This window comes from Pogona vitticeps, chromosome 2, assembly GCF_051106095.1.
Source record: "Pogona vitticeps strain Pit_001003342236 chromosome 2, PviZW2.1, whole genome shotgun sequence".
NCBI classification, from domain to species: Eukaryota; Metazoa; Chordata; class Lepidosauria; order Squamata; family Agamidae; genus Pogona; species Pogona vitticeps.
The window spans coordinates 218,582,102-218,595,472 of NC_135784.1; the positions used below are offsets into that span (position 1 = coordinate 218,582,102).

The window sequence follows — 13,371 nt, forward strand, 5'->3', positions numbered from 1 at the left end:
CAAGTGCTTAAAAGAGAGGCAGTCGGTTAGGTCGGTAGGTCGGTTCGAAAGTAACTGTTTCTGCAATGTGTGTCTGGGGAACTGCCTTTAGATCCATTCACACGGAACCAAAGCGGTTAGTCTTTAAGGTGCCGCGAAGTCTTGCCCTTCCTACTTGCTTGCTTGCTTTCAACATGCGGGGCAGTTGCTTTTCCGCCCCTGCCGTAGCCTTCCAAGGAGTCTTCTTAGTCATCTGATCTCATACGGAAGCGATAGAAGTCACATAGTGCACCATAGATAGAGATGAGGAAGAAAATCGCGGAGCTTTAAGAGCGATCTCGCCGGCGGCCAAGGTCAGCCTCCGACCGTCGGCCCGCCAGCCCGCCCGCCTGCCTGCCTGCCTGCCTGCCCGCCTCCTCCGGCCTGCCTCTTAGTGTCTGTTTCAGCCCGGAGAGGAGAGGGGAGGAGGGGGCGGCAGAGGCGGCCAACATCAAGCCCGCGAAGGGGAGCGGGAGGCAAAAGGTGGGCGGTGCTATGCAAAACAAGGGGCGGTGCTCTCGGGCAGCCGTTCTCCCAGAGGGCGCCGGCAGAAGGAGCGCGTGGCCGCGCGCCTCCCTCCCTTCCTTTCTGGGATGATCGTGAAATGCAGCGCAGGGCCGAGATCGATCGGGCTAACGGGCTGAGCAGCGCGGCGGCCAGAGGCAATGTGGACGAGGCGCGAAGGCTGCTGGAGGGGGGCGCCGACCCCAATGGGATGAATTCTCACGGCAGGAGCGCCATTCAGGTAGAGACGCTGGGTGGAGACTGCTGCTGCTGCTGCTCAGGAGCGTGCCAGCCATTATCTCTCTCCCCCCCCCCCCCATTAACATCCGGAGAGGTTTTGCACTTTCTGGAGCCCGGAAACTTTTTAAAGAAAATAAAACTATGATTCTGGAAAAAAAATGGACGAGTGATTAGATATAAAGGACCTCAAACATGCAGCTCTTCACTCCTCCCCCACCACCACCCCCGACCTGCACTGTGTACGCACACGCGCATCTTCAGATAAAGATTTGGGTGTGGTGGGGGGAAAAAGTGGAAGAGGAGAAAAAATGTGTGTGTGTTTGTGTGTGTGTGTGTGTGTATGTGTGTTTGTGTTTTCTTTTATTTCCCAATTTTCGAACAATTCTACTTGACCGCCAAGAAGTGCTAGATTGAGTGAGTCTGGTTTAAAGCAGCAGACCGTATCTCAGCACAGTTTGCTTCCGAAACTTAAAAAGAGCCTTGCTTTCGCCTTGATCCGTTTCTGTTCTCTTTCGTCTTCATAATATTTTTATATAAATATAGCATATACCACAGAGGAGTAAAAATGAATATCTTTACTGTCGTTTCGGGGGGGGATTCTTTCCTTATAAAGTCTCTCAGTTAAAAGCCAATTGTTCTCAGAATATTATTTGTGTATTCAAAGTGGGGTTTTTTTGAATGCCTTTGGGTAGTGTGGGCGGCATATAAATTAAATAAATAATAATAATAATAATAAAAATAATGATCTTCAAGGCAAGGACGTCCTGACCCGATTCTAGCCTGGATGTTCAGTTCTCATGTTAGGGGATCTTGCGAGCAACCCAGGGACGCTCGTAGTTCGGCTCACGAAATACGTCAGTTCTGTAAGCGGGGAACTGTGTTTTAAGGATTTCAGTAAACACAAAGGCCGTTAGAAATGTGGCTGTATTTAATGATCGAACTGTGGCATAAATTGATTGTTTTCCATCTCCGATAAATTCAAGAGCGAGATACTTAGTGCACAAGGACTGGATCCTTCTGTGCGATGAGGACTATGTTTCTTATGTCGTTTCTATATAATTGTGTCCCCCTCCGAACGAGCGACTACCTTATTGGATTTTTTTAAAAAAAAATAATCTATGTGAGTTTTGTTGAAGTGGAGAGAAAAAGGGACCTTTTTTAAATATGGGCGGTGGCTGCAGTAGGCACAGATCCGGAGATAACGTCCAAAACACGTCCTCACCATGCTGCAGCTTTAAACATTGATCAAACTAAGAGCATCTTTATGTTCTGAAAAAAATGTCCTCTAAAAGGAGAAGGAGATACCTTTTCGTCTCCCCACCTGAGTACCCCATGGTAAAGATCTGTGTGATCATTATGTTCTTCTTCTCACTTCTGTATTAATATTCTGTCTTTTAAGTTCACATATGTATTTCTTGTCTTTCCGTTTTAACATTACCTCAGTCACAGTTCTACTAAATAGATTGCAGCTTTATTTTTTGTAATTTGCATTTTTTGCCAGAGTACAGTGTCTCTCTCAGAATCCATAATACTCTAAAATACATTGTTCAAAAAATCAACAACCCAACCGAACTGTCCCCTCCTGCCAAAAACCCTTAATATGATAATTTAGTGGCAGAGTAGCACTATCAAATCAATCAGTCAAATCATCCATCCTATATGCAATTCCTGGCAGCTCTTGATTGGATGCAGGAAATATGCCTGAAAATTCTACATGTGAAGTGTAAAGGTTGCACCAGAGGTTCCCAGCATTTGGGGGTGTCAGTGGGCACCTTTGGAATTATGAGAATCCTGGAAACAGTCCCAAAATGGCTGCCCTGCCAACAATAGCCAACAATTAAACCCACAGAGACCCACTGATTTCTTTGATAAACATCTATTTCTCCAAAAATTTAAAACCCAAAGTGGCACACAATGAGTTTAGCTTTCTTAAAGAGTACAGATCAAAAATAAAGAAGCAAAAAAGTTGTAATATCAAAGCACAAAAGTCATAATATGAAAGCAGAGTTAGTTTACAGTATGAAAACACACTGGTCTTAAAAGCAACTGTTGGGAGCACCTCCATCTTAAAAAATAATAATAATAATCTCTTCCTTAGCCGTCAGTTAATTGTCAAATGTTCAGTTGAAGGGAAAGCCCTTTTGCCTGCCAGCAAAAAGGAGAGCAGGGCAAAAAGAACCCAAGACTGTTTTTTCAGGGTGGGATAGGGTGGTAAAAGATTACCCAGCAAAAATGATGACATTTTGCTACTTTTTGGGATTATTTCCTCATCTGTTTATCGGATGATAAATAATATTTATTTATTAAATAATAAACCAGGGATATTCTCCTCATTGATGTTTAAATGAGTACCACAGCCATGAATACAGTGGAATGAAACCTAACAACTAGTGGTTAATGAAAGTAAAAGCTGTAGAAAGCTTATAGATAACAGAGTAGTTTTTCTGTGTTAGAGCTAACCAGATGTTGCTTCCAAGAAAGACAGCAAGCAAGCAAGGCTTTCGTAGACAGCAAGAAGCTTTATACACAGCCAGCCCTGCTATTGGTGCTGGGAGAAGTGGCTGCCTCAAGCAACAGAACAGTGAGGTGGCGCTGGGTGCACCTTGTGCTGCTTAACATATTTGCAGCTTCGCCATGTCTTGGCTGGGCTGTTCTGGCCATGGAGTCATTTTTTTCGGCACTTCACAGAGGATTATTTTAAGCTGCAAATATGTTAAGCAGCACAAGGTGCACCCAGCACCACCTCACTGTATATATATGTTCACTCTCAGAGCATGTGTGTGTGTGTGTCTTGGGGGAATGCATGCAATTTTTTTTAAAAAAACATCTTTATGATACAGGAGAAGAAAAATATAACTTTTAAAATTCTGTGGGACTTGTGGCTCTATACTTAGCATATTAATATGCAGTACAGTCTTGTGCATACCTTTCTCACTTGGCTCTCAGCCATCAGTGCCTACCATTCTCAAATACAGAGAGAAACGCATTCTACATTTCAGGCGGTGTGCAAATGGAACACTCTTGGGTGGGGGGAAGAGACATGTTTATGGCTACTACTCACTCAGGGATAATGAGAGCCTATTGTTAGAAGCCTCTGCTTCTCTTAGGGATTCAAACTGGAAGTTTAAAAATGGCTGCCATTTTTCTTCTGAGTTCTTCCACTGCCAGGAAATAGGCACACTGTTGGCTGAGGGGAAGTGCTCCCTTTCTTTATGCTCCCCCCCACACACACACACACACCCCATTTTATGGGGTAAGGGGAAAACTATCCTCCATGGTTCTCTTAATAGGCCTGCAACGTTTCCAGTTTTTTATAGTTAGCCTGGTGGAATGTAGAAGATAGAGGAGGCATGTACAGAAAACCTCTGTCAATGAAAGTCCTCTCTTGTGGTGATCAAGGCCAACCTCCAGTCAGGTTTGAAAATCACAGAAGCTACCATAGTGCAGGGGAGTGGGTGGGATTACTTCTCCTTCTCTATTACCAATCAATCAATTTCATGAAGATTTTTACAAATGTAATATCTAACTAGAAGTAAACCCATCCTATTGAGTTTAACAGGGCTTATTCCCAAATACGTAGGATTCATTTCAGCCTTAATTTCTTTTTGGGCATGCTTTTGTTTTTTCTTACTCCTGTGGAAGTTCAATTATAGCAGTAGTTTTGATGTTTTTATGCTTTAGTATTTTTTTAGTACAAGTACACTTTTGATTTATCATTCCTCAGAGGGCTCAGGTTGTATCTGATGATTGGGCAGGAGGGGATTGAGACCACTGTACCCTAGTCTTTGGGACAGGCTGAGCTTCCTATCCCTATTCTGGAGCTCATGCAACAGGGAGAACCTGGAAGCAGCTTTATAAGGGTTTTTAAACTGGAGCTAGTACTTGATGATGATGATGAAACTCAGAAATACACATGTACCCGGTGAAGCTGTTGAAGCTAGTAATTGGTACCATACCCCAGTCAATAGTACAGCCACAACACTTTTCAAAGTCAGCCCCACATGGAGCATGTTAAATAATCCTGAAGGGATGCAAGTAAGGCAGGTGTTGTCAAAGTCAGATCCAACATCTTCAGGAATTAGCTCAACTGGCATGCTTGCATTCACTGTACAAACATTTTCCTGGTCACTCCCTGAATCTAGACGTCCAGATATAGAAGTATACCCTAAACATGAACTTACTTTTTCAGGGAATGTGCAATCTCATCCAATACAGGTTCCCAGAAATAACTTTTAAATTATGGGAGGTATACTCTGACTGCTCTGGATTAAGTTCCATTTGTTTGTCTTCTTTCTGTCCCATTACTGACATTAGACATCCATTTAGAGCCAAACAGTTCCCTTGGATTTCTATGGAGAGGATAAATTGAATTTCTTTATAAAGGAGAGTCAGCATCATGCAATGGATAGAGTGACAGATAAGTACTCAGGAAACCTGGGTCCTAATATTCACTTTTTCAGGGAAATTCACTGGTAAAACCATTTCTTAAATATTTCACATACCTTGAATGCCCTAAGTCGGATTTGACTGGACAACACATAACAATAAAGGAGACATCACTTACGTGAGGCTTCATGTGATGCCCTCCATTGAAGGACACTACACAGCTAAAGGTGGATTTAATAGCCCAATCTATTGCACCTTTTCTAAGAAATATTCATTCTATAAAGGGGGGGGGTACTTTTGAAATAAATGTCATACCTGTATGTTGGAGTAGTTTCAGATTCCTGCAGAGCATGAGTTATGAGGACCTTGGCTGTAATTTTATCTGATTACTCAGAAGTAATTCATTCCACTGACATAAGGTGGAATTTAAATCAATACTTCTGTGAACACTGGGGGTAAATTGAGTGGAATTGAGCAATCTTTCAATGTCCTGTTTTCTAATATAGGTGGATGGGGCCCACTGGATATGTAATTTAATACTTTGATCTAATATTGGATGTCTATTGATTTATTGAGATCCCTTGTTATATCCGTCATATTTTACAGTGGTGTAAATTAAAGCAGTGTGGTGTGCTGGACAGAGTGACAGACTAGGACTAAGGAAACCCTGATCTAACCCCTGCTCAACTATGGAAACTCATTTGGGAAGCAGAACTGGTAAAACCACTCCCAAAGTACTGTATAAAACTTACTTAGAGCTGCCATAAGTCGGTTCCGACTTGATGGCACAGTATAACAGCAAGGTAAATCAGTGATAATCCTTAATACTTGCAAACTGCAACATTTGTTGTTTCCATTAACTTCCGAAGGAGAGAGAATACTGTATATGATTCATCTCTTCCTCTCCCCGTAGTTAATTTGTCGAGGCACTGGAAAAAGCACTCATAATTCAGTTAAGTGTTCTGAAATGGCCTTAAGTCGGAGGGCTCCATTTTAACTCCTGATTGGGTTTTATTCGGTGTACTTCAGTCTTAGTTCGGACTAAGAAAACTTATCAAAATGAGCCCACGCGGTAGGTGGGCTGGTTTCCTGTCCTGGAGGGTGACTGATGGTTTCGCTTCCGTTCTCCCTCAGGTGATGATGATGGGCAACCCCCAAATGGCGGAGCTGCTGTTGCAGAGGGGAGCGGACCCCAACCTGCGGGACCCCACGACCGGCTCGTTCCCGGCTCACGACGCGGCCCGCGGGGGGTTTCTAGACACCCTGCGGGTCCTGTGCCAATGGGGTGCTCGCTTCGATCTGCCGGACTACCGGGGGCGCCTCCCCCTTGACCTGGCGGTGGAGAACGGGTGGACCCAGGTGGTCGCTTATCTTTCCGACGGACGCCAGCAAGGAAACCCTGCGAAGGAGGAAGAAGAACGCCGACCCGGAGTTTGAATCCGGAGCGTTTCTCTTTATACCCATTGTTGTCAACTTTAAATCTTGTAAGCCTCCTGAGTTCTTTCCAAGGAGAAAGGCAGGGTAAACGTTAATAAATAAATAAATAAAATAAACTTCTGGTTTGTACTGTTAAAAATATAGCACTTCGCTTTTTAACTTGTCTCCCTTCCATCCCCATTCTTTACAAGAACCCAGGGCAAAAGAAAAAGGACGTGTGTGTGTGTGTGATTGTGTTTTTCCCTTCTAGGGAATAAGACGAACTGAACTTCAGCGGTGCACCCGCTTAGCTAGTGTTTTTACTTTTGGTGTTTATTACCTTTTGCAAATATGTTTGCGATACAAATGACTAGGGGAAGAGACTGCACTTAAGGAGAAGCAGAAATAGGCCGTCTGTGGCGTTCTGTTCAGAAGCAAATGCCCTGGAATTCAGCGGAGCCTCCTCCCAGGATGGTGGGTCTGGAATTTCATCCTGAAGACAGGTAGGAAGTAAGCCCCAGTGAGCAGAATGAGACTTCTGTCCGAATAAACATGCCTAAGGGCGCTCTGTCGACGTTTTCAAAGCACGGCGGGTTGAAGGAGGGGAAGCGCTGAGCGAGAACACAGTTTGGACACCTCGGGAGGTGAAGGGCTAATCATCTCCTTAATAGGGCATAAACGTGGCTGCCAGGAAGAAGATGCCATCACCACATATTCACCGAACCCACAACTTGGTCTGAAGGCTGGTAAGGGTTCCGCTTGGGCAAACTATAAACTGTAGGATATTAACGGCCATCATTTCTATCAAAATAAAATGTTGCACCGAGCTTTTCTCTGGGCTGAAGTGTGGCCACAGCGGACCCGCCAGCTCCTATTTCCTTTCACATTTGCACTTTGCATCAAAGTTTTGACACTGGGGCAACATTAACCAGGGCTCATCATCAGATTCCTCCCTTCTCCGCTTTACTCTTGAGTGAGAACATTCCTACACTATTGGAATCCTTTCCTAACATCTCCGCCAGGCGGATTTCAAAAGTGCTTTGAGGAGAGGGAAACCAGGGGGACCATCCTTGATGGGAGAAGCCCTTCCAACAGCGAAGAAAGTTGCAGAATGTCTACGGTAGCAGTGTCTTGGCTAGCTCAGTGAGTTGGAGCAAGGGAGATCCATTCCCCCACTCAGCCTCCGGGGAGAAAAGCCAGTTTGTGCAGCCTTGGGCCAGCTGCACGGACGCCGAGCGCCACCAGGTGAAGGGAATGATAAACCATTTCTAAGGACGCTACCCTTAGAGAACCCTGGCAAGAATCCCACTAAATGGGAATGGATGCGATGGTACTTAATTATTACTAATTTAACCTAACCTAAACTCCCCTACAAGAAGGCTAAACCAGTGTTGTGGGTCTCGCCCATTCGCCTGTTCGGTTTTAATCTCCGCAGTCTTTGAATATTGTTAGGGAGCTAACACCATAATACCCTTGAGTTCAATGGACTTTCTTCTGAATAAACTGGTTTAAAGAGTGCATTATATTAGCACCCTCCAATTGCTTGAGCCTGACCTCCCATCAAAGTGGCATAGGATGTGGTGGCGGCGTTTCAGAGAAAATAAAAGGAATCCATTCCGTGCAACTACTCCAGATATTACAAAAGATTTGACGTGCTAAATTTGTTACCTTAATTCCTCTGGCAGTTAGGACAGTGCATTAAAAATACATTCAAAAGTAAGAGTGGGTTGTTATTACTCAAAACCAAAAACGTAAATATCAGTTAAATATCCACGCAGTACGTATGCTGTTCCTAATATTGCTGTTTTTGTAGTTCTGATGGTATTATTTCTGAAATCTGCAACTACTTATAGTACTGTGTGAAATTTCTTTATATTTTTCCCAAAGTCCCAGTGACTACGGGGACCAGTGAAGTGAGTTTCTTCCAGAGGTGAGATGTTTCGATTGCCAGGTCCCTGTACTCTGTTAGTTTTTCCAATTCTTTATTTTCAACTCTGGCATCCCCTCGAATTGCAACGTCAATGATCCAGACATTTCTTCCTTTTGTTACTATGTCTGGTGTCAAGGTATTTATCGGTTTGGATCTGGAAATCCCACAAGATCTTGACTTCTTCATTTACACGTTCTCTACCTGATGTTCTCACGCATTTTTGGAGGTTGGCAAGTTATATTTTTTGCATAATAACCAGTGCACTAAGGTTGACATCATCATCATCATCATCATCATCATCATCATCATCATCATCATCATCATCATCATCATCATCATCATCATCATCATCATCCCTACTGGGGAAACAGCCCATTTAATTTGCTGAAGTTAAAAAAAAAACAAGAGGACCTTGTGGCACTTCAAAGATGTACAGTATTCGTTTAGCTCACCGTGGAATCCAGGAAAGCGTATGCCAAACAAAGTTGACTTGAGAAAAATTAGCAAGCCACGAGAGCCCTGTACTCTCGGTCCGCTTGTGGACGCCTGCGTCTCGCTTGTTCAAGCAGGGCTGGGTTGTTTAGAATCTTTTACATCAACCCCGCCCCGCACCCCTGATTGGAATGGGAATACTTTTAGGTGTCTCCCGTCCTATACAGAACTTTCACATTCAAGTGTGCACAGCCTGGTGGGATTTTAAAATATATATATCAAGGACACCCATCCACTCCACGCACAAGCACTTAGAGAAGCTCAAACGATCACAAGCCACTTCAAGGAGTGTTTAGGGACAACTAGGAGATTTCAAACGATTTTAGTCTGTTTAGAACTCTCTAGATCGTCCGCTCACCTCCTCTCTGGAACACATTACGTAGTTCAAATAAACGAGGCGTCATAAAGCCACTCTGTGGGGCTTGAATTTAAGTGCTTTGTTGAGAAAGCTGTTGAAACATTCACAGCTTAAAAACTTGGCCAGACCAGCAGAGATCGTTCGTGCATTAAAAAAACACAACAACACGGTTATTCTTTACTTTTTCAGCACGAATCAGAAGGATGATGTGCCTTTCTTTCCACAGTGGAAAGAGGAAGCGAAGGGTGATTTACACGCATCCCAGATGACATAAAATGGCGCCAGCCTCGCCAGGCGAGGCGCTGTGAATGCCCACGTAGGTGGGATTAAATACGACCCCCCCCCGTTCGGGAGGAACCCCTCCTCCTCTCTCTCTCCCCTTCAGATGGCCGAATGACCGAGACGGCAATTTAACAGGAAGAAGAAATGCCGGGGGGGGGTGAGGAGACGCTAAGCCTGGGGGGGGGGGGGAAGAGGCTTTGCATTCGGCGTGCCATTACGTTTATTTGTCTTAACAGGAACTGTCCAGACACGAGATGGGAGGACTGCGCTCTCTTCCCCCCCCCTCTAATCCCACCCTCTCTTTACTTCCCACTCCTCTCACCGCGTCCGAAAGAGACGATCCGACCAGGAAGGACGCTTCCTTTTCACACACACAACCCCCGCGCAGTAATTTTCCTTTTATTTTACCGAACCTTTCCTTGTGTTTCAGAACGTATTTTTAAAAGTGTGTTAATCTAGGGATAGCTTTTTCATGACCTTCTTTCCAGCCGCTTCTGACTTAACGCTGAACCTCATACATAGGGTTTTTGTGTTAAGTGAGAGGGTTTACCCAGGGCCGGTGCCAGGCTTTTTTTTTGCACCCGAGGCAAGACTACTTGCGCCCCCCCCCAAACCAATTTTCAGAAACAAATTGTAAGAAAAACAGAAAGGACAAAAACTGAAATTGTTAAAAATTTATTTTAAAAAACAGAGAGAACAAGTAATAAGAACAGTCTTCAATTTTCTTTCTCAAATATGTACAAGTTTTAGAACACAAATCATTTTTTAAAAAATATTTTATTCATACATACCTACCATACAAAACTAAAAACACTAAAAATCTAACAATAATAAACAAAAAATATCAAAACTAAACATCCATACTACCCCTATAGATAAGAGATTTCATGTCATCTTGTCATCTAAATATCACCAAAGGATTCCAGGGAGCACTGATTCGCTATAAACTAATTCTTCCCTTAGGTTCCTGTCTTTTTCTAGGCCCAATTATATGTCAGCTTCCAGCTTTCCTTTACAAAGTCTCTTGGTTGATCCCATAGTGTCTCTGAAAGCATATCTAGTTCTTCAATGTATAATACTGTAGCGTCTTTAATAGCTCATCCATCCTTGGTGTCTCTCCATTCTTTCATTTTTGGGCCCAGAGTAACCTAGCTGCACTTAATATATACAGTAGACTATATTTTGTTTTCTTATCAATAATTTCTGGCATTACAGTATATTCAACAGTAACATTTCAGGTTTAAAACAATCTCTTGTAACATTTCCCAAACCTGTGACCAAACATTTTTTGCTTTTTTGCATGACCACCACATATGGTAATAAATCCCTGGATTTTTTTTACATTTCCAACAAACATTAGTGATCCCTTCTGATATTTTTGGCAATCTTACCGGAGTAAAGTGCCATCTATAAAACATTTTAAGGATATTTTCTTTAAGTTTGACTGGCTTGATCATTTTGTAATTATCTTTCCACATTTTTGTCAATTCATCAATATCAATATTATACCCAAAGGTTTGTGCCCATTTTACCATCACCTCCTTCACCCTCTCATCCTCTAAATCATATTCTAATAGATATGTATACATTTTTAATTATTTTCTCATTACTGTAGATTCATAGTTCATACACCTGGACTTTCCCCTCAAAAAAAACAACCCATGTTTTTCTCCTTTTTATATCTTGATTCTAGTATCAGCATTGACCACCACTCTGTAGCTAGACCCAGTTTTCCTAGATCTTGTTTGTCTTTCATACTTTGATCTTTAATTTTTTGAATTTTTTATTTTTAATACAAAAAACCCAAAAAACATATACAACAACAAAAAAACAATTTTTTTAACAAATAATAGTGCTTATTATAAACTAAATTCTAACATGCACCCCATACCCACTGGACTCCATTTAATGATATTTTAATTATGAACTACCTCTCCAAAATTGTATAGAGTATTCTTTAGAGGCTTTCCCCCCTTCCTTTCACTAACACAAATTCCACAAATTTACCCCAAATATCATAAAAATTGTTAGAACTTATTTCCCCTCTTTTTATTTTGAGTTTAATAGTCAATTTATTGTTTAATGCAATATCCCATACTTCACAATACCAATCTTCTATTTTAATATTATTTCTGTCTTTCCAAAATCTAGCTATTAATATTCTAGCACTTGTCATAAAATTGGTGATTAATTCTTTCGAGTAATAATCCAAATCTGTTATCAAAAATTGGCAATAAAGCAAATTTAGCATTAAAATCAATATCTTCAACAAATATATCACACATTTCTTAAAAATCAATTCCCAAAATTTCTTAACCAGTTTACATTCCCACCACATATGAAAATACGTACCAATTTCCTCATCACATTTCCAACATGCTTTGGGGTGTGCTGGATTTATTATATTTAATTTTACAGGAGTCAAATACCATCTTAAACAGATTTTAATTTTTTTCCCTTTATTCTTGTCAACATTAAAGTTAAAACTCTCATCCTCCACATTTTTATCCAGTCCTCTATTTTAATTTCTATTTTTAAATCATTTTCCCAGATTAATTTCAAATCTTCTGTCCCCCATTCTTTTTCCTCTTGTTCCAAAATTATATTATATATTTTACTTACTATTCCTTTCAAAATTATATCTTGCATATCTTCATGTGATGACAGAAATTGTTTGTACTTGGTAAGTTCTCTACATTTGCCATTAGTTTTCAACCAATCCTTTGCCCAGGTGTCTAACTGAATAAGATTATACCATGATAGTTTATTAGTTTGAAGTTTAGACATAATCAACTCCTTCAACTTCGTTTTGCTCATCCAGTCCTTCAATCTTGCAACCCTTTTATTCTTAAACAGTTCTACTAAACCCTTTAAATTTGTAGGAAAACTTTCTATTTCAGTCACTAATTTTAATTGTGAAATTGAGGGACAAAACTTCTCTTTATCTTTATTCCATATATTTAACATATTTCTTAAAAGGGGTTTTTCATCTGATTTATTAAACTTCTCTTTACTACATTAAACAAGTATCATTCGGCATTCCCATTTATTTCTGAAGACTCCATTTCCCACCAAATTAATTTTTCTTTATTATATATAATATCTCCAATAACTATTAATTGGTTTACTATATAGTAATTGTTAACATTAGGCATATCCAAACCTTCTTTTTTGGGGACCTTATACCAATATCTTTTATTTATTTTAGATTTTTTACCTTGATTACAAAATCCATTAATTAATCCTTGCCAGTACTTAAAATCCTCTTCTTCTAATTGTATTGGGAGCATCGTAAATAAGAAAATAATCTTTGGTAATATTTTAATTTTAATTATAGCAATTATCCCAAACCATGATAGTTTCAGTTTAGAATACTCTTGCGGTTTATCTTTAATTTCATTTTTTAATTTAGTAAAAATTTTCTCCTTTAATTTTTGAGTTATTCTAACTATGTTTATACCTAAATATTTGATATGACTACACATTTTAACACTATATTTATTCACAAATGTTTCTTGTTCCTGTATATTATAATTAAACATCATCATTTGTGATTTTTGCCAATTAATCATTAATCCTGTCATTTCCCCAAATTTTTCTAAATGGTTTTTGATGTTTTCCATACTCTCTAGTGGCTTTTTAATACTCAATAATGTATAATCAGCAAACAAATTAATTTTAATTATATCATTTTTACCTGTTCCTTTGATTGATTTATCATTTCTTATTGCATCAGCTAACAGTT

The 13,371-nt window shown here is 40.7% G+C and overlaps 1 protein-coding gene across 1 annotated transcript; it reads left to right on the forward strand.

Moving 5' to 3' along the window:
• The first annotated feature begins 494 nt into the window (after positions 1-494).
• On the forward strand, positions 495-6,701 carry LOC144582988 (cyclin-dependent kinase 4 inhibitor B-like). The gene is made up of 2 exons (XM_020790332.3): positions 495-763; positions 6,283-6,701. The coding sequence occupies exons 1-2, from the start codon at positions 623-625 to the stop codon at positions 6,583-6,585; spliced, it is 444 nt and encodes a 147-aa protein (XP_020645991.3). The 5' UTR covers positions 495-622; the 3' UTR covers positions 6,586-6,701.
• The last annotated feature ends 6,670 nt before the right edge of the window (positions 6,702-13,371 follow it).